General features: G+C 44.1%; 1 protein-coding gene across 1 annotated transcript in view; it reads right to left on the bottom strand.

Annotated features, from left to right (window-relative positions):
- LOC122559463 (wee1-like protein kinase 2-A) overlaps positions 1 to 20,856 on the bottom strand; it is a 33,823-nt gene extending 12,967 nt beyond the window's left edge. The window contains exons 1-6 of the mRNA XM_043708923.1: positions 20,303 to 20,856; positions 15,581 to 15,801; positions 10,678 to 10,732; positions 7,139 to 7,311; positions 6,162 to 6,283; positions 2,479 to 2,625 (exon numbers count right to left, since the gene is read on the bottom strand). Coding sequence (XP_043564858.1) covers positions 2,479 to 2,625; positions 6,162 to 6,283; positions 7,139 to 7,311; positions 10,678 to 10,732; positions 15,581 to 15,801; positions 20,303 to 20,635 — 1,051 coding nt within the window. The 5' untranslated portion in view covers positions 20,636 to 20,856. The remainder of the gene's footprint in view (positions 1 to 2,478; positions 2,626 to 6,161; positions 6,284 to 7,138; positions 7,312 to 10,677; positions 10,733 to 15,580; positions 15,802 to 20,302) is intronic.
- Between the last annotated feature and the right edge of the window lie 417 nt (positions 20,857 to 21,273).

Genomic DNA, 21,273 nt, shown 5'->3' with positions numbered 1-21,273 from the left:
TCTAAAGGCATATCCCCCTCGGACTGCCTTTCTGCAGATGTTATATCATTGCTAATTAGCAACGGCATCCCCCCTCCTTTTTTACCACCCTCCCTAATCTTACTGAAAGATCTGTAACCAGGAACCTCCAACAACCATTCCTGTCCCTCTTCTATCCACGTTTCCGTGATGGCCACAACATCGTAGTCCCAGGTACCGATCCACACCTTAAGTTCACCCACCTTATTTCGATACTCCTTGCATTGAAGTATACACACTTGAGCCCATCTGTATCCACAAGTACTCCCTGTCAGTGCTACCTTCTCCACAGCCTCCCTACATTCTTGGACATCCTGAAAAACAGCTAACCTACTTGCTGGACTACAAGTCTGGATCCCATTCCTGTGCCAAATTAGTTTAAACCCCCCCCCCCCCCCCCCCCCAAAGAGTGCTAGCAAACCTACCTCCCAGGATATTGGTGCCCTTCTGGTTCAGGTGCAACCCGTCCTGCTTGTACAGGTCCCACCTTCCCCAGAATGCAGTCCAATTGTCCAAATACCTGAAGCCCTCCCTCCTACACCATCCTTGCAGCCACGTGTTCAACTGCACTCTCTCCCTATACCTTGCCTCACTGTCACGTGGCACCAGCAACAACCCAGAGATGACTACTCTGTCCGTCCTAGCTTTTAGCTTCCAGCTTAACTCAGAGCTCCTGAATGACCTCCCCACCTCTCTTCCTACCTATGTCGTTGGTGCCAATGTGCACCACAACTTCTGGCTGCACACCCTCCCCCTTAAGGATTCTGAAGACACGGTCAGAGACATCTCAGACCCTGGCACCTGGGAGGCAACAAACCATCCAAGAGTCTTGCCCATGTCCACAGAACCGCCTGTGTCCCTCTAACTATAGAGTCTCCTATAACCAGCGCTCTCCACCTTTCCCTTCTGGGCCTCAGTCAGACCTCGTGCCAGAGACCCTGTCACTTCAGCTTACCCCTGCTAGGCCGCCCCCCCAACAGTATCCAAAGCGGTATACTTATTGTTGAAGGGAACAACCACAGGGGATCCCTGCACTGCCTGCTTCCTCCCCTTCCCACCTCTAACTGTTACCCAGCTACCTCTGTTCTTTGGCATAACTATGTCCCTGTAGCTTCTATCACCCCCTTGAATAACCCTCAGTCCATCCAACTCCAGCTCCAGTACTGGCCTTAATATTACTAATCTTCAAGATTTGATAGTGTTAAATGACTACATTTGCAAACATTACATCCCTTTCTCAACTACAAGTAGTGTTTGGGGTGGGAGGGATATCTTGCGATGCAGTGGCAGCGTCCCTACGTGTGAGCCAGAATATCCAGACTTAATGAGGTGCATTATAACGTCTGAACAAATTGATTAGAAAATACAGTTGAGAAACATTAGAGTTCATGCAGAGGGACAGCAGCAACATGGATACAAAACTGGTCAGGCAGAAGCAATAGTTATGGATGTTTCAGGCTGGAAGGTGGTTTGTATGTTGTTGCTTTTCCTGAATATTTGTGATCCAAGACTGACTTACAAGGTCCAATTTCAAAGTCTGTGGACAGTATAAAACTTGCAAGAATTGTTAACTGTCAGGAGGGTGTTGATGTAGAGCTGCAAAAGCACATTGACAATTTGAGGTGTGGGCAAATAGGTGGCAGATGTACAGAAGTGGGAGGGGATAGATTTTAAATCCAAGGAACATTAGAGCGGTACCCTTATTTTTACACTCAGAATGTGCAGGAGCAGAGGGACATGGTCTGTGATTTAGTTTTTAGAAAAAAGAGGAGAGGCCTACAATATCCCAGGCTTTACTACACAAGAGCAAGGTGATGCTGAACTTGTAGGGGTTGAACCACAGCTGGAGTGAGATGTTTGGGTGTTACAGTACAGGAGGAATGTGAACATATTGGGAGAGATTCAGTTACAAGAGGAGAGAAATTGAGATTGTCCCTGGGGAGAGAAGGCAATGGCGTTTGAAATCTCGAGATAGAGGGAAGGGGTTACTTGTCAGCCTGTTTTTAAAGTGAAAGGACACATTTAAAAGTAATTCACAAGGGAATAAGTGAGAGGGGAGAATTGAAGTCTTCCCCATTGTTAGTGTCTGGAATGCAAGAGAGACCAGTTCAGAGGCATTAGATAATTTTAAAATAAATAACAGAATTACAGGGAAAGACCTGTTCAGGAGAGTCAGTGAACTGAATGGCTTCCCTCTACAAACTCTGAACAGAGAAATACCTCCACAGACAAGGGTCAGAGATACACAATGTATTGAGTGATTGATAGAGTTAACACTTCTCAATGCACAGTAAGCCCAGTGGATGGAGATTCAAGGCAGTAACAGCAAGGAATCACTGGAAGCATCCACACACTGATCCTGCTACCTCAGCAATTAATTGAGTACTTGGGTCAAAGGTGCCCCAAGTACTCAATGGTTGAACATATTACTATCCAACGTGCACATTACTCTCCACTCACTTGGTTTGACATCCATATGAACCAAACTGGAGCTGTGAATGTACTTCAGTCCCATTGACACCTGCAGTAGAATCTCCTTCAGCTCCCCCTCAGCCAATAAGATTCCTTCTTGTAAGTTCTCAGTCAACACATCTGCCAGACTGCCACCTGAAATCAGATCCATTCACAGAATTGCTTCAATCTGAGGTAGAGCAAATAGAACAAGTTACATCCTGGGACTCCGCTTAGAGACAGCTTTTTTTTTTTAAAAAAACCCTTTTAAATAGGTTGGAACTACCTGACTAAGGAATGAAATTGCTCAGCCACAATATTACATTTCACAAAAGGTTCAGAAAAACACCAACCACTATTAAAAGGCATGGTGAAAAACCAACAAGTGGTAATAGATGGAGCCCTCCTTTCCACTTCCAACATGTGGAACTTCCCCTGACCCCCAGATAATAAACCAAGCCAGATGTCCCTCTGATAACAAAGGCAGCATTAACTCAAACATTGGATAATTGGTCATTTAGCTGGTCAAGTGAACTCTAATTTATTGTAAGTCAAATCTCACCAAACCCAAAATTAAACCAAATTCAAGGACAGGTATTTGGTGAAAATGGGGCAGCAGTGACAGCTCAGTGCAATGAACCCAGGTTCGAATTCAGCCTCGGCAACTGTATGGAGTTTGCACATTCTTCCTGTCTGCGTGGGTTTCTTCCAGGTGCTCTGCTTTCCTCCCACAGTCCAAAAGGTGTGTAGGCCAGATGGATTGGCCATGGGAAATGCAGGGTTACAGGGATAGGGTAGGGGAGGTGGGTCTGGGAGAGATGCTCTTCAGAGGGGCAGTAGACTCGATGGGCCGAATGGCCTGCTTCCACTGGAAGGAAGCAATAAGAAATTTGTCATCTCAAATGATCAGAAAACAAAGTCACTTCCTTCGCACAGGACTCCTCATCTATTAGGAATGCTTAACCAGGCAATAAGTTTACCTTCAATTCAGCTTTAAATCTTTCTCCAATGTTGAACTTGACACCACTACCTTTTGGAAATCCAAATACAACTCCAGACTTTAGGGAGCCAAGTTAACTCCAAACCAGCTTCTATGTCTCCAACTGGAAACAGGCTGTCCTTAAACTTTGATTCCACAAGCGTCCCCACAATAGACTGTACAAGTATAGCTCAGGTTTCAAAAGTCAGTGTTTTGAAAGTTTGTGGCCAAACTTTAATTTCTTACCCACTTGGTTTCAACCCTTGGAGGAAACCTTCAGGCCTTCATGTAGAACTCTGAGCTCAAAAACTGTATGAATTAATGTAAAACTCCATTATCTCACTTTTTAGATTAGAATCAATCTAAACATCATGGCATAGGCAGAGAACACAGGGGTCTGGATTAGTGGTGCTGGAAGAGCACAGCAGTTCAGGCAGCATTCGAGGAGCAGTAAAATCAACGTTACGGGCAAAAGCCCTTCATCATCAACATATTGTCGAGCTATCACCATTATTAACAGCTAACCCGAGAATGCAACTTTTTAAGAGAAGTTGTGTGATTTACACACTGTAATCACTGCATTCTAAGATGAAAGGCTTAACAATCAATTTTTCAATGTATAATTTCAGTTACATCACTGTAAATTTTTGCTATAAATTCTGTGTGTTAGGATTGAGCCCTCCACTACCACATGAAGGAGCATCACTCTGAAAGCTAGTGCTTCTAATTAAACCTGTTGGACTGGTGTTGTGATTTTTAACTTCAGGCCACGTATGCAATCTTTTACAAAAGCTTTATGATATTATGTTGAGAGATTAGTCCTTAATTCACCAATGTTGGTGGAATGCCCAATAGATTATAATAGTGAAGAGTGATATTATTCAACCAGTTTGTCATTTCCAGTATTACACTTTAAAATGCTGACATTCCTGAAACGAGGAATTAAGAGGGCTAAAAGGGTGTCATAAAATATCTTTAACAAACAGGGTTAAGGAAAATCCCAAAGCCTTTTGGCTCACACAAGGACAAAGGAGGAATGTTGTGCATAGAAACAGAAAATGAGAGAGATTCTGAAAGCACTTTGCATCTGTATTCACCAAGGAGAGGCCCATGGTGGATGTTAATGCTGGGATAGATGTTTGATCACCAAGTCAAGTCAGCATAAAGAGGGAGGAATTGTTGGGTATTCTAAAAGGCATTAAGGTGGGCACATCCCCAGGTCTGAATGGGATCTATCCCAGGTTACTGGAAGAGAGATAGGAAATAGCTGGGGCCTTAAATTTTTGCCACATCCTTGAACATGGGTGAGGTACCAGAGGACTGGAGAATTGCTAACGTTGTCTCCTTGTTTGAGGGTAGCAAGGATAATCCAGGTAATTATAGACCTGTGAGCCTAACATCAGCGGTAGGGAAGCTGCTGAAGATACGGAGGGGTAGGATCTATTCCCATTTTCTTCCAAATGGGAATATCAGTGATAGGCAACATGGTTTTATGCAGGGAAGGTCTGTCTTACCAACTTAGTAGAATTCTTTGAGGAAGTGACAAAGTTAATTGATGAGGGAAGGGCCATAGATGTCACACATTTGGACTTCAGTAAGGTATTTGAAAAGGTTCCCCATGGTAGTCTGATGGAGAAAATCACATGGGGTCCAGGGTGTACTAGCTAGATAGATAGAGAACAGTCTGGGCAGTAGTAGTATTGTGGAAGGGAGTTTCTCAAAGTGGATCAGTGTTGGAACCACTGTGATATACAATAATCTGGAGGAAGGTATAGTGGTCTGATAAGCAACTTTGCAGATGACACAGATTGATGGAATAGCAGACAGTCGGAGACTGTCAGAATGAGGAGAATAGATAGATTAGAGAGTTGGGCAGAGAAATGGCAGACGGAGTTCAATGTGTCTGGGCAAATGCAAGGTGACACGTTTTGGAAGACCCAATTCTAGAGCAAACTATATAGCAAATGAAAAAGTCCTGAGGAAAATTGATGTACAAAGAAAGGTAAGAGCCTTTTTCCCTTGGATGGCGATGCTAGCACAAGGAAAAATAGCTTTAAATTGAGGGGTGATGGATATAGGACAGATGTCAGAGGTAGTTTCTTTACTCAGTAGTAGGGAGTGTGAAACACTGTCTGCAACAGTAGTAGTCTCACCAACCTTAAGGGCATTTAAATGGTCATTGGATAAACACATGGATGAAAAATGGAAGAGTGTAAGATAGATGCTCTTCAGATTGGTTCCACACATCAGAACAACATTGATGGCCATAGGTCCTGTAATGTGCTGTAATGTTCCATGTCTGTGTGGTTTCCTCTCATGGTCTAAAGATGTGTAGGTTAGGTAGATCGGGACAACTTAGCATGGCTATAGTGTTCAGGATGTGCCGGCTCAGTGCATTAGCTATGGGAAATGCAGGATTACAGGGATGGGGAGGGGGGTCACTGAGGACTCAGCTGAATGGGTTTCTTTTGCTTCTTCAGGAGATTGGAGGATAAATTCCCTCAGAGCTAGGAAGGTAATCAAAAGACATCACCTGAAATAGACAAATTTCAATAAAAGGTAGGAAGAGTTAAGGAATAAGTCAGATGGAGTAGAAAAGCCCAAGCAGTGAATTAAAGGTTTTGAGGGGCTGAATGTTGCCATTTCCTCAGAACTCTGAATGATTAGCTCTAGAGAAAGAGGAAGGTTTGTTGGAGGTACAAGTGATCCTTACCATTACAGTACTCATTCTGTATCAGCATGTGATCATCCTCTGCCCAAGCTGAATAGTACCGCACCACATGAGGATGATGTCCCAACACTGCGTGAGCATACACCTCGCGGAGTGCAGTCTGCCTGTGGATTAAACACACCAGAGACTAGATCCAGCTGGTCTCTGCTGAACAACCTGCTTCAATAGGGAGCACACTGCCCCTGGCAATGGCTGCCTACTTTCATATAACTGTCTCACTGCAAAATATGGACAACATTCACAGGAGAGCAAGCTAGGGACAGAACTTGTATTAGTGGTTTCCTGAATTATGTTCTATTCCAGTACTTTACATAACATGGGCAGTTGAACATATAGGAACGGGGGCCATTAGTACCCAGACTGAAAACAAATACTGGAGATGTTAGGTCATACAGCATCCATGGAGACCAAGCAGGACTCTATCAGGTTGCTTTCTCTATGGATGCTGCCTGACCCACTGATCTCCAGCATCTTTTGTTTTCAGTGCAGATTCCAGCATCTGCTGTAATATGCTAATCTGTGCTCAGTGTCCCACAGAGATAAAAGGATAAGAAATTTTAATAGCAAATGCAAAAGGTCAAATACAAGGCAGAACTCCCCGATATTCTGGGTGCAGTCTTTTAGATGCACTAAGGGCATCAGTTTAACACCTTATACTGAAGCTAGTACCTCTGATAATCCAAACCCGTGGCCCTGGGCAGGGCTGTTCAACTCTACTGGAGATGAACATCCAATCTTTGGACTGGGAGGTGCAGCAACAGGATTCACTTAGGCAGAAGCACATTTAACCCAAATGTAGTGCTCAATGGATTTGCTGCATTTTCCACTAACAGTGAAAGGCTCCCTCCAGTGACATGGCCAGTGTTATCAGAAGGTCAACAAGCTAACTTCTAATTTAATCACTTCCAGCTCAGGAGTTCACCAACTGAGGAACTGAAACCCTGCAGCTGTTGACTCACTCATCAAGGGAGCCAGACAGGGGTCTCTTCAGCCGCTTGATGGCATAGAGACAGCCGTCGAGTCTCTTCACACATTTGAACACCGCCCCAAACTCGCCACAGCCAATCTTCTCTAACTCGTAAAACTCCAGAGCGTAACGGGAGCCCATGTTGCTCTCACAGAGGTTAAATCGCTGGAAGAGGGGAGAAAGATATGAAGACCAGTTACTGAGATAAACAAAACAAAACAGCCACTGGACACGTGGAAAACAAAAGTCACTGAATCATCATAAATAGCTGGCCCCTAGCCATTCTCAGATGGTGTAAGAGTCATGTGTGGGTTACAGGGGATTGGAAGCTCAAAGTTGTTAGGGTGTACACTACCATCTGACCAGGATAGTGATCGACAATCCAAAGCAGGTTAGTGCACAGCAATGTGTCAGAAACATCCACAGCAGCGAACTGACTTTAGAGTCAGTAGCTGACCTTCCTTAGCTTGGTCTAACTCCAGACCCGCACGGCTGCAGTTGACTGCCCTCTGGAAGTTCCACTTGGTACACCAAATTAAAATCAGTAACTTGGCCTTGGGAAGGGGCAGCCCTCATGTCTATTTGAGCACAATATAGATTGAACTGATTAACAGCATTGCATCTCAACTCAATAAATGCACGAATTTCACATTTCAATCAATTTATAGGAGTGTTGAGGTAATTCACCAGGATACAGCCATGGATGAGCTAGGCAACTGAAGACACTAACCTGACCAAGTCAACCCCTATAAAATAGAACCTATATAGAATCCCCAGTGTGGAAACAGGCCATTTGGCCCAACAAGACCATACTGACCCTCTAAAGAGTAACTCACCCAGACCCAAATCCCCTACCCTATTACTCTACATTTACCCCTGCTTGCTGATTCACCTAAACTGCAGATCTTTGGATTGTGGGAGGAAACAGAACACCCAGAAGAAACCCACACAGGCATGGGGAGAACACCAGTGTGGAGTTTGCAGTCACTGGAGACTGGTGTTGAGGCAGTGCTAACCACTCAGCCACCATGTCACATTCCATTTTCAATGCTCCAATATATCAGGTCATACTGCTAATGCTTTCATTTCAGGGATGTGGGTACCATATTCAGCCCCTCAAGACTGGTAATGGGGAGCTGTTGTCTTGAACCACTGCCGTCCACATTCTGTAGATAGACCCATAATGCCCTTAGGGCAGGAATGCCAGGATTTTTGACCCAGTGACAGTGAAGGAACAGTGACCATTTCCAAGTTAGGATGGTGAGTGGTTTGGAGGAGAACTTGCAGGGGGTGGTGTTTCCATGTCTCTGCTGCCCTTGTCCTTCAAGGTGGAAGTGGTCCTGGGTTTGGAAGGTGCTGCGTGAGCATCTTTGAATTTTACTAATGACTGCAGCCTTCAAACAAGTATTTCCCAGATGGATCAGCCACAAACAGACAGGAATTAACCTGCTGTAAACAGAGGGTTAACTGAACACCTTGGATACTGCTCAGAATGCAGATCAAAGATTGATTTCTTTTTTAAAATGGTACTGTTTTCAGCATTTACTGTCCATCCCAACTGACCATAATTGCAATGATGAGCTGCCTTATTGAACTAACAGTCCTTGGAGAGCAGGTATAGTCAGCTATTCGGAAGGCTGCTACAGGATTTGGACTAAGTGACATTATTCCAAGTCAGGATGAATGTGGCTTGGAGGGGGACCACCACCAGCTGCAGGTTGTGCGCTTGTTGCACAGGTTGAGAGAGTCTGGAAGGTGCTGGTTAAGGAGTCTTGGTGAATTCCTGCAGTACATCTTGCAGGCAGCAAGCACCACTACTACAAAGTATCAGGACTGAACGAGTGAGTATTGAAGCTAGTCGTGTGGTGTCAGTCAAGAGGGCTGCTTTGTCCTGGATGGCATCAAGCTTCTTGGATGTAGTTGGAGTTGCACCCATCCAGGCAAGTGGGCAGTATTTGATCATTCCTGATGTGTGCCTTGTTAATGACTCTCGGGCTTTGAAGATTCAGGTGAGTTACGTGCTGCACGATTCCCAGTCTCTGACCTGCTCTTCTAGGAATAGCGTTTTAGATGCAACCGATACAATGTATGACTTGAAATAAAATGTGTGAACACAGAACATTATAGTGCAGGCCCTTCAGCCCTCTATGGTTTCATAGGTTGGTGCAACAATCTGAAGCCCATCCAACCTCCACTATTCCATTTTCATTCATATTCCAATGACCATTTAAGTACCATTAAAGTTGGCGAGTCTATTATTGCAGATGCCTTACTTAGAGTAAGGAAATTACCCTGACATCTGTCCTATATCACCCCTCAATTTAAAGCGATGGCCCCTCGTGCTAGCTATCACCAGAGGTGAAAGGCTCACCGAACACCCTAACCCTCTGATCATCTTCTCAATTAAGTCACCTCTCAACCACCTTCTCTCCAAGGAAAACAGCCTCAAATCACATCCTCTTCAAGACCTTTCCTCCAAACCAGGCAACATCCTGGTAAATCTCCTCAGCAACCTTTCCGATGCTTCCACACCCTTCCTATAATGCAGTGAACAGAACTATATACAATACTCTGGTCACACCAGAGTTTTGTGCAGCTGTAGCATGACCTCATGGCTCCAAAACTCCAATTCCTCTACCAATAAAAGCTAACACTATGTCTTCTTAACCACTTTGGTGGCAACTTTCAGGGACCTACGTACATGGACACAGATCTCTGCGCTCATCTACACTATCAAGAATCTTACCATTTGCCTAGTATTCTGCATTGGTTCCTTCTTCCAATGTGAATCACGTCACACTTTTCCACATTAAACTCCAATTGCCACTCTAAACCCAGCTCTGCAGCTCATCTACATCCCTCTGTAAATGCAACATCCTTCTGCACTGTCCACAATTCATCTGCAAATGTACTAACCCATCTTTCCACACCCTTATCCAGGTCATTTATAAAAGTGACCAACAGCTGTGGACCCAAAACAGATCCTTGCATTACCCTACTGAGTAACTTTGAGGAGAAAGTGAGGTCTGCAGATGCTGGAGATCAGAACCCTACTGAGTAACTGAACCCCAGGATGAACATTGCCCATCAACAATCACTGACTTCTTTCAACTAGAAATTTTCTGATCCAAAATGCATCTAAGAAAACCAGGTTTGTTGTTCTATCCTTCACTGGCTTACTATCTTACTTTTCAAGTGGGGGCCATAATCAAACCTAGGTAGGCTTTAGTGAATACATTAGATTAACAGGGAGGGAGATTGCAGTTAGCTGGGACACTGATAGCCTGGGTTCAATTCCCACTCTGGCTGAAGATATCATGCAGGTCAAACCTTCTCAACCTCCCCTTACCTGAGGCATAGTAACTCAGGTTAAACCATCTGTCATTTCTCTTGACAAATCAGCCCCTTGACCCACTTGGACAGTGGCAGCTTTACCTTTGATGTCTCCTTATTTTAGCTGAGCAGCTAGGTCCAGTAACACTATGATGAATCATTGCTGCAGCAATGAGTCCCTACCATCCAACTCCTCACCTTAGATTGCAGCAATTCCTCAGTGATGTCTCTCTCTCTGGTTGTAAGATCTTTCCTAAAGAAAAATTAAAATGTCAAATCCAAGGCTACACACACATTCTCAACATGCTAATGCAGTGAAGGCCAGCCTATTATATAGTGACACCAAGACACATGTGGAACAACTAATACAAGATTAGATTAAGTAAAGACAAAGGAGTGGTCCCAGGAATCTTTAATGTTAAGGGCGATTTGATTGAACGCACAGACATTAGGGCACGAGTAAGTAGGGAATTAATTACACTGGTCGGAGTTGAGCAGCATCTATTAGAACCAGATTGTCAAGAGAAAAGAGTAGGGAACTCTATGCACAAACAAAATTCTGTGATGTGGGAACATGGAGCACCCCAGCAGCACAGTGGAATCAGTAAGGCAAAGGCAGGTGTGTAGTTACGTTATAGATCATTTTAGCTTATCAGACAGCAGATCAGAGCTAAATGCTACATTCACATGCCAAGGATCAATCGAAGGCTTCGAGTTAGTATCACTTTAGCTTTTCTTTACAGGTGGATTTTAGCAAAGCTTTGACATGGTCCTACACAGGAGACAAATTCAGAAAATTAAACACATTGAATGGAGAGAAATTTGACAAGATGGATAAGAAACTGGCTTACTAATAGGAGAAATCACCTTTGAGTGACTGGAGGCCAGTGTCGGAAGTACCACAAGGATCAGTACTGGGACCCTTATTTATTATAAACAACTGGTATAGATGAAAGTGAGGGGGAATATTAAGAAATTTTGGTGGTGTCTGCAAATTTGGTCAGGTGGTTAATAGTGAAGGTTACAGGAAAATCTAGATAGATCGGTCAGATGGGCAGACCAGTGGCAGACAGTATTTAATTATAAGTGCGAGATTACTGTGGAAGAAACAAGATCAAGTATTTAATGAATGGCAGAACACTGGGTAGTTTACAGGAACAGAGGGAACGTGGGGTAATTATTCACAGATCCTGAAGTTGGCAGAGCATGTGAATAGGATAGTTAAGGCAGCAAATGGATCAGTGTTTCAGTCATGGCAGAAAGTACAAGAGCAAGGTAAATTGGAGATGTACAGAGGTTGGTTACACCACAGCTGGAGTGTGCGCACAGTTCTGGTCACATCACAAGGATTGATAGCACTGAGTACAGAGGAGGCTCACCAGGATGGAGTAATGGAGCTATAGGAGGGACTAGATAGGCTTGGATTGTTTTCTTTAGAACAGTGAAGGCAGACATGATTGAGGTGAATAAGATTAAGGGTATGGAGAGAGCTGTTCCCCTTGGTTGAGGAGTCAACATGAGGGCATAGTTTCAGGGTAAGGGGCAGGTGATTCAGAGGGGATTTGGGCAAACAGATTCACTCAGGTTGGGTGGGGTGGGGGTGTCTGGAATGCATTGTGTGGGAAGGTAGTGGAGACCAGAAACCTTACAACCTTAAGAATGTTTGGAGGAGTACTTCAAATATCATAACATTCAGGGATATGGGACCAATGCAGGTGGTTGGGACAACAGCACTTCGTTATGTTGGTGCAGACTCAGTGGGCCGAAGGGCCTTTTAGCATTGTGAGATCCATTCTCCTCCTCACTGTTTGAGCTATGTCCAGTTAGCACAAGTAACTGGAGACTTGAAATCTTAATGCAGACCAGAAATCCTATCCTGGGCACTGCAAGGAGATTTGACACATTACAACTTTCTCAGTGACAAAGTAAACAAAGAAGCAGTTGGACTGGGAAAGTGAAGCATTTCAAGGACAATTTTCAAGGTCAGCCACTAACAGTTTGCAGTTATGGAAAGGGATCAGAAAATAGAAGAAAGTATGAACTGGAAAGTGCCCATTTGAGTAACTTAGGAAAAAAAAGAGAGGGAAAGGGAAGAGGAAGATAAGTATTTTGGGAGGACCAATATAGAAATAGTCCTTAAAAATGTTATAATTATGTCCTGGAGACCTTCATTCATGTCTTCACACACAGATTCCCCCTACAGGCTATCAATTCTTGTCATTTGTGGATAAAAGCCAGACTTTATTTTTTAAATTCATTCATGCAGGAGGGCATTGCTGATTAGGCCAACATTTATTGCCCATTTATGCCCATCCCTAATTGAATATAAAAACAGATGCTCTTCTGAGGCTCTATAAGGCCCTGGTCAGATGACATTGTGCAGTTTTGGGCCCCAGCTCTCAGGAAGAATGTACTGGCCTTGCAGGATGTTCAAGAGATGCACTAGAATGGTCCCAGAAATGGAAAGCTTTCAACAAGAGGTACATTTGAGGACTCTGGGTCTATACTTGATGGAATTTAGAAGGGGTGGGATTTAATTGAAACTTAGAATACTGAATGACCTGGATGAAGTAGATGCTGGGAAGATGTCTCCATTAGTATTGCAGACTAGGACCAGAGGGCACAGCCTTAGATGAAAGGGCAGACTTTAGAACAGATAAGGAGAAACTTCTTCAGACAGTAGTGAATCTATGCCTTCTGTGGCACAGAATTCCAGAGGCCAGGTCAGAGTATTGAGGACAGAGATAGGTTTTGATTGTCAAGGAGATAAAAGGGTTACAGGGAGAAAGCAAGAGAATGGGGTTGAAAAACCTACCAGCCATGACAGAATAGAGGAGCAGACTTAATAGGCTGAATGGCCTAATTTCTGCTCGTGTCTTATGGCCCTATGGTCTTATACCACTTGTGGGAAAGATTAGCAAGCTAGCCACAGCAACACTGAATGGGGCAGGAGTGTGGAGATTGAAAATGTAGTTTTAATGCAAGGAGATAATATTTGGGGATAGATACTGCTCCATGCAGCCAAGAGGACAACTCCAGAGGCCTGTGATACCTGCGTGGTACCATCTCCTCAGGTGAAACTGGAGGGATTAAATTCAGAAAACCTCCAGGACCAGAGTCCTTCATTAAAGGTTTCTAACTGAGAACACTTGCAGTTAGTGGATGAGTCATTCAGATGCACAGCATGGAACCAGACCCTTCAGTCCAACTCGTTCATGACGACCAGATATCCCAACCCAATCTAGTCCCACCAGCCAGCACCTAGCCCATATCCCTCTAAACCCTTCGTATTCATATACCCATCCAGATGCCTTTTAAATGTTGCAATTATACCAGCCTCCACCACTTCCTCTGGCAGCTCATTCCATACATGTACCACCCTCTGCGTAAAAAAGTTGCCCCTTAGGTCTCATATCTTTCCCCTCCCACCCTAAGCCTATGCCCTCTAGTTCTGGACTCCCCCACTCCAGGGAAAAGATTTTGCCTATTTATCCTATCCATGCCCCTCAATTTTATAAACCTCTATAAAGGTCACCCCTCAGATCCAGAGGGAAAACAGCCCTAGCCTATTCAACCTCTCCCAATAGCTCAAATCCTCCAACCCTGGCAACATCCTTGTTAATTACAAAACTAGGATTTTTCCCAAAATCCCCTTAGCTGAATTTGCTGGGACAGCTTTAAAAGATTACCATGGCAACAACTGTAAAAAAGGGAGAGAGAAAAGCAGGAAGTATCAAGGCTAATTAGCCTGACATTCCTGCTGGAATCTCAAACTTCAATGCTTTAGAAAAATTTTAAAAGATACTGTATTAGATTAACAATATCCTGTTTGATAAATTGAGGGGTTTTGCAGGGATGGTTAACTAAGAGGCTTGATAAAGAGTTGTGAATTACAAAATGTCAGCCACTCATGAAATCAAGGCATCAGGGTGGGAGCAGGAAAAAGTCAGAAATCAACCATCATATTGGGTGCTGGAACAAACTGAACTGTATGATTTACTGATTTTATCCCAAACTGTATTGACTCAATCCCTCGTGTAGAAGCAGGCCATAGAGTCCATCGATCCACACCTGACCCTCGAGTATTCCACCCTGACACCCCCTACTCTGTCCCTGTAACCCATAGCTAATCACATCTTTGGAATATGGAGGTAGCCAGAGCATCCAGAGGAAACAGACTAGGAGAATGTCTGTGTGCTGACTGCACACAATGGCCCAAAGCTAGAATCAAACCCAGGTCCCCAATGTGGAGAGGCAGCAGTGCTAACCTCTGAACCACCATGCCACCCATTAACAGGCCATGTAGCATGGCAAGTTGATACTTTAGCCCAACCTCTGTCTTGCTTTTATGGCTTTGCTTGCAGTTTTAGCTGACTGATATTCAGCAATTAACATCTATACCAGAGCTAGCTTTTGCCCCATGTCCACAGGGATAAGCACTCCATGGGCCTTGGTTCTGTGACACCCATGATTGCAACCTAACCTTGCCTTCTGTTCCTTTTGCTCCTTCCCATAAAAAATGTCCAATTCATGTCAGTTTGGGTGGGTCCGTTCTGTAAAAGGTACTCTCCACAAATGCTGCCCGACTTAATTTCTCCAGCAATTGATTTCAGACCTCAAGCATCCACAGTATTTGATTTTCTCAACTGATGTTACCATTTGCACTATTTACCATAGTGCCAAGCTTTGGCAGTGATTATGAATCCACAGCTTTGCATTGTCATCTAGATCAGTAATGGCCATCACTAGCCACTCTTCAGGTATGTTCCCCAGATATTTGTCCTACTACAACTTCCCAAAGTTTGCAAGAGCTTTAATTTTAGCTGTCAAAAAACATGTAATAGTTTTTCCTCCCCTTCTTTTAACTCATTACAGATGGGAGATTTCAGGCATAATGAAGTTGTGTAGGTCTGACACACTGGGCAGCCCACAGGACAAAGCTAAAGAGTTAGCAAGTAGTCACTCCATATCCGGGATGAGGGGGAAGAGAGGATTCAATCCTTGCCACCTCCATCCTATTCAAAAAGGAAGTGACATTAGAGGTTCCAGTCTCATTCACAAGTCTAGTTTAAATGAAGGCCTCCATTACATCCACCTTTACCTGCTTCGCTCTTCAATCCTTTTCTTCCTCTTTCCAGTTTTCTGGCTCTTTCCACTGTGAGCGAGACCCAGCTCATGGTACAACGTGGGGGTGAAGGGGTTTACATTCACTGACGGGACCTGGAGGCACTCAGGACCAGCAGAAAACTCCAGTGGCCGGCGAATTCTAGAGACAGGACCTTTGGCAGCAGTTGAGAGCTGACCAGCCTTGGAGAAAAGGCTCTACAAAAAAAATAAATAAAATAAAATATTAAGAGTGGACAATGACCCTTCTAGATTCACCTGACCTTTGGTGGTCACCAGAATGGAGCAGAGCAGGAGCTTCACCAAAGACTATTGACTTCTCTTGTGAAGACCACAAGATCTATTTGGTTGTGCAAGAGCAAATGAAACCAATGATTTGACCTCAAGGTCTATGAAGAAAAGGTCCAGAGGACAATAATGAGAATTCTAACAATTCCCACACACTGCAAATTCTATCAAATTGTTCAGAAAGAAAAGAATTAAGCTCCATATACTAACTGGAAGAGTTAATTCCCAATAATGCTACAGACTTCAAATCGCCTGAGGGGCTTGAGCTTTCGGAATAAGTTCAGTCACCACGGCATAAGGCTTCTAGAGACCAGACAACGGTTGAGAAGTTCGTGAAAGCAAAAACTCAAAACAATTACACTTCAGAAACCTCATTGCAACAGGTCCAGGCACATTGCACTATAGATTTAAAAATTTGTGGATGCAAAATAGGTGGAAAGTGTAAACACAAGGTTTAGTCAAATTTGGGGGATACCAGATTTTTGCAGCAGAATCAGTTTCCAAAGATCAAGCTACTGAGTGTCCACAGCAGTGAATTTTCAGCATACATCAGTGATTTAGAAGAAACAAAATGTTACTCACTGGTATATGCTATCAGTGAGTAACATTTGGCCATTCTAAATAATCACGGATGTATGCTGAAAATGTGCTGGTGGATTCCTAGCATCTTGGCCCTTGATTGAGCTTTTGGGTTGTGGGTTAAGTGCTTTGGGATGTCCAAAGTGTTAAAAAAAAAGTGTTGCAATGCAGGGAGCTTTAGTGCCAATTCACATCTGACAAATAGCCAACAGGTAGCCGGATAGCACGCTTTAGTGTTGCTGGATTAAATATTAGTCAGGAGAGAATTCCTTGCTATTTAAAATGGACAAAGTCAGAAGTCTCAACACCAGTTATAGTCCAATAAGTTAATTTGAAATCACAAGCTTTTGGAGGACTGCTCCATCAGGTGAAGTCAACAGTATCTGTGAAGTTTGTTACACGTGGGATGGCCTCAACCAAGACCTTGCGTCAGTCACGCTATAGGTCACCCCACTGCACTATACACTCTTTTGCACATGCTACTACAGACCCACACACTCTCGCAGACATTTTCATATGCTCACACATACACCCCCTCAAAATAAAGCCCATTACATTCTCTCTCATACACATGCACTCTCAGACACACACTTCCCTACGCACACCAACACACGTGCTCAATTGGTCTCCCCTGCTGGCGTTTGTGTTCCACATAATTCCAGTCATTTCATTTGTTGTCAGCAGCACTCTATTTTTAATTCAATTAAATGAGATAATTACAAAAAAATTACAAGTCATCCTTCAGCTGTTATTCATCTATTGACACTTTACTCAGTCTCAAAGTTGAACACTCGGTAACCTGCAGAGACCCTTTCGGCACTCCACTCACTATTTGTATGACCTTTTGATCTCTACCCATAATTGGCCCCTCACTTCACTAAAGGGACTACACTACAAAAGCTTTGATTTCAAATAAATCTGTCGGACGATAACCTGGTGTGATTTCTGACTTTGCCCACTCCTGTCCAACACTGGTACCTTCACATCCATTACCTGGTGGGAAGATGTCTCTCTGGTTATACTGGATTCCCAGCAATCTCCCATTGCTTTGCAGAAAGTCTAAGAGTATTCGTTTCAAGCTGATGATAGTTCCTACAGTATCAGGCTGATAGCTTTCAATTGGAACTGGGGAAAGGTGGTTGTGAAGCAGAATCACAAGACAGGATTTAGAGCAACAGAACTGCAGTGTCATGGAATGTAATATTAAACAAATTTAGGTTAAACCTCATCTTTTAGAATGACCAGGTTATTTTTGGTTCTTTCATATGTGAATCCCGAAACTTTTTTTAAAAAAGGTACATTCAAGTGAACTTTAACAATAGGTGCCATCTCAGCTCAGAATGCATTGAAGATGTAAAGTTAAAGTCTGTGTCCCAACGTTAGATCAGACTGATTCTATTGCTAAAGTGGGATTTACAGAATCTTACATGGATTTACGCAGTTTGAGCCAAATAAAATTTAATTCTGCACATACGAATTCACCCCACAAGTTTGCATGTGCTCACAGGGGAGACCAAGTGAGCACATGCGTGTGGGTGTGCGTAGGGAAGTGTGTCTGAGAGAGTGCATGTGTATGAGAGAGAATGTAATGGGGTATATTTTGAGGGGGTGTATGTGTGAGCATATGAAAATGTCTGCGTGAGTGTGTGGGTCTGTAGGAGCATGTGCAAAAGAGTGTATAGTGCAGTGGGGTGACCTATAGCGTGACTGACGCAAGGTCTTGGTTGAGGCCATCCCACGTGTAACAAACTTCACAGATACTGTTGACTTCACCTGATGGAGCAGTCCAAAAGCTTGTGATTTCAAATAAACTTATTGGACTATAACTGGTGTTGAGACTTCTGACTTTGTCCACCCCAATCCAACACTGGCATCTCTACTGCACAGCCCTTACACTGGAAGAGGTGGCAAAAACTACAATCTTCCCAGGGGAAAAAAAAAAAAGGAAAAAACCTCAGGATGCTTTCCTCTTAACAGCTCCAACATACACATTCATCCTGGAGTTACTCAAAACCCCCATCCATCACTTTCAACCTTTGCCCCCTCCAGTGCAGCTTTGAAGATTGTATTGTTCAGTGCAGGAACTTGCCAAGGCTCCTTCAGAAACACTGTGCAAAGCTACAATCTCTGCCACCGGAAAGGGCATGGGCAGCAGGCAACATGGCAACACCAGCACTTGCAGTTCTGAGCAGAATGGTGTTGGGAAGCTGCAACAACTTTTCACTAGCACAGCGTCAAAATCCTGAAACTCACTCCCCAGTGTGGAGACCGAGACTGAGACCTTATTGACAGCAGTTCACCTTTCTCAGGTCAATTCAGTCCAGCTAAATTCACCGTTCTTGTGCAGCATGGGCTCCTCTTCTGCATCAGAAAGAGGGTTAATTACAGGTGATTGGAAGGTTCACTGGTACAGCAGCTGTTAGAGCATCACTCAAAGTACAATATGCCCTGGGCTGGGGCCTAGTTTCCCTAATTAACCCTTCGATAAGGTCACAAAACAGATGCTATGGCTGGAGTCAAATTGATAAGTATTCCATTACACAGCATATTTCATCAGGAAGTGACAATAAAGAGAAGCAGCTGCTACAATGTCTACAATTTGTAGGAGAACCTCACTTTGAATCACAGCCACATCCTGAACTCCTTTCGATTAGAGGCTATCAATCGGAGGTCATGTTTCGGAAAGAACATCCAGTTTGCCAGCCCTATACTTCCAATAACTAGGCAAGGGCAAGGAAATCAGGCAGTGAAAGATGTCTGAAGGCTGGATAGTTTTCTTGTGGAATTAGAAAATCAGAGGCTAAGTATAGCAAGACAGCAGGGAAGACCAGATGACAAAGATCAAACTGACCTCGGCAATGCTATAAATGAGAGAGAGTGTGAGTGGGGGAAAATAAGCTAGTGATACTAGTGATACTAGCTTGCAGTGAACTGAGACATTGAGCAAGAAGCACTATGTAGAATAACCTCTATCACCGACTGACATGTTCACCTGTTTGCTGTTAATATCAGCTCCTTGCTCTGGGACATCCAGGAGCATCCAATAATATCGGTCCCTTGCCCACTCCTTAGATATCATTGGCTAATAACTGACCAACCACAGAGGGAGTTGGGCAAGTTGGTTGTATTAGTCTACCACATTGATTGGATAGTACTGAGGGAAGATGGACATAGACGCTTTCTTTTCACTCCCATCTATTCACTACTAGACTAGGAATGGCTGAAAATATTAGGATTAAACAGAATATTCCACAGACCCAAGTAGCAGCAGCTCGGGGTGGGGGTGGTGGTAGAGGTTATTCTAAACCATTTGCGGTGTCAGACAGAAGCTAACTCAATAGATGAGGAACACCATTCAGCAGTCTACACAGTCCCCTGGAAACTCTTGACACAACATCCAAGAGCTGGAGATATTCTAAAATCCTTCCTTTTCTATTGTCCTCTGGGTTCACCAAAACAGAGGAACGTCACTCAGTTGGGTTTACTAGACTGCCACACAATTTTTGTTAGTGGAGAGAAACAAGTCTATTCTACACACACATCTATTTAAATAAATCTAACCTTTTATAGTAGCTCAATGTCTCAGGCTCCCAAAACACATTCACATACAACCATTACTGCCCAGACTAACAATAATCAGATACCTTGGGGATTCAGATAAGAGCATTCCTCCAGAATATTAGTGAAGGAATAATTAGAAAAAAAGTTAACTTCAAAGTTAGCGCTTATCAAACAGGAGTACAATCCCACCGGGGTTAGTATTGACTTAGGATGGCAAATGTCCAGTCAGTGAGGAAGACACTGGGAAAACTCAGACAGTAAGCGGGCCCACCTTGGGGGTGTAAGGAGTATCACAGAGCCGCAACTTCCTCCAGTTCATACAGTCGATGGGTGTCTCCGGACACTCACTCCTCCCGGGCAGACGGGTCCTAGGGCCGCGAGTTCGCCTCCTTTCCCCGGACAGAGGAACCACCTCGGCCCCCACCGGGAAGCGGCTGAAGGGGGAGACACACGTTCTCCTGGAGGCCGAGGCCGAGGCTTTTTCTTCCTGGACGCGAAGGAAGTCAGAGAGCTTGGCCTCGACCACCACCTCCTCCTCATCATCTTCCTCTCCACTGGAGAACTGCAGCTTCTGAGCGATAGCGTGGAGAGCGAAGCGGCTCATGTCGGGTACTCGCCCCTTCCTCAGGGTTACCTGATGCTGAGTGAGGAGGTGGTCTTGTGGGCCACACAGTGAGGGAGGGGGGGAAAAGAAGAGAGACAAAAATTGTTCTGCGGTCCTGCCTGCAGAGACCAGATAGTCCCACTTTGTCTTTAATAAAGATCAGTCCCTGCCCCTATGTCAGCAGTTTTATAGCCAGCCTGGATTATCACTCAGGAGAGAAACTGACAAGTTCACCTGTTTGCTGTTAATATCAGCTCCTTGCTCTGGGACATCCAGGAGCATCCAATAATATCGGTGCCCTGCCCACTCCTTAGATATCATTGGCTAATAGCTGACCAGCCACAGAGGGAGTTGGGCAAGTTGCTTGTATTGGTCTACCACATTACAGTTTCTAAGTCAAATGCATGCAGCAAAGTAAATGCGTCTGTCAGCTAGTTTGTGCGATCTCTGTGCATCGATTTTAATAACGTCTGTCATTCACAATGCAACTTTGCTTTTTTTTTTGTTTCAAGTGCATGCCTTCATTCAGCCCCTGTAACTCTCCCCAACCCTCCAGCCACACAAATGGGATGGCAGGGGTCTGCCAACTTATCAAGTCATAGACATAGAGATGTACAGTACGGAGACAGACCCTTCGG

The sequence above is a fragment of the Chiloscyllium plagiosum genome, chromosome 19 (genome assembly GCF_004010195.1).
Source record: "Chiloscyllium plagiosum isolate BGI_BamShark_2017 chromosome 19, ASM401019v2, whole genome shotgun sequence".
NCBI lineage: Eukaryota > Metazoa > Chordata > Chondrichthyes > Orectolobiformes > Hemiscylliidae > Chiloscyllium > Chiloscyllium plagiosum.
This window is presented reverse-complemented; position numbering and strand designations above follow the sequence as displayed.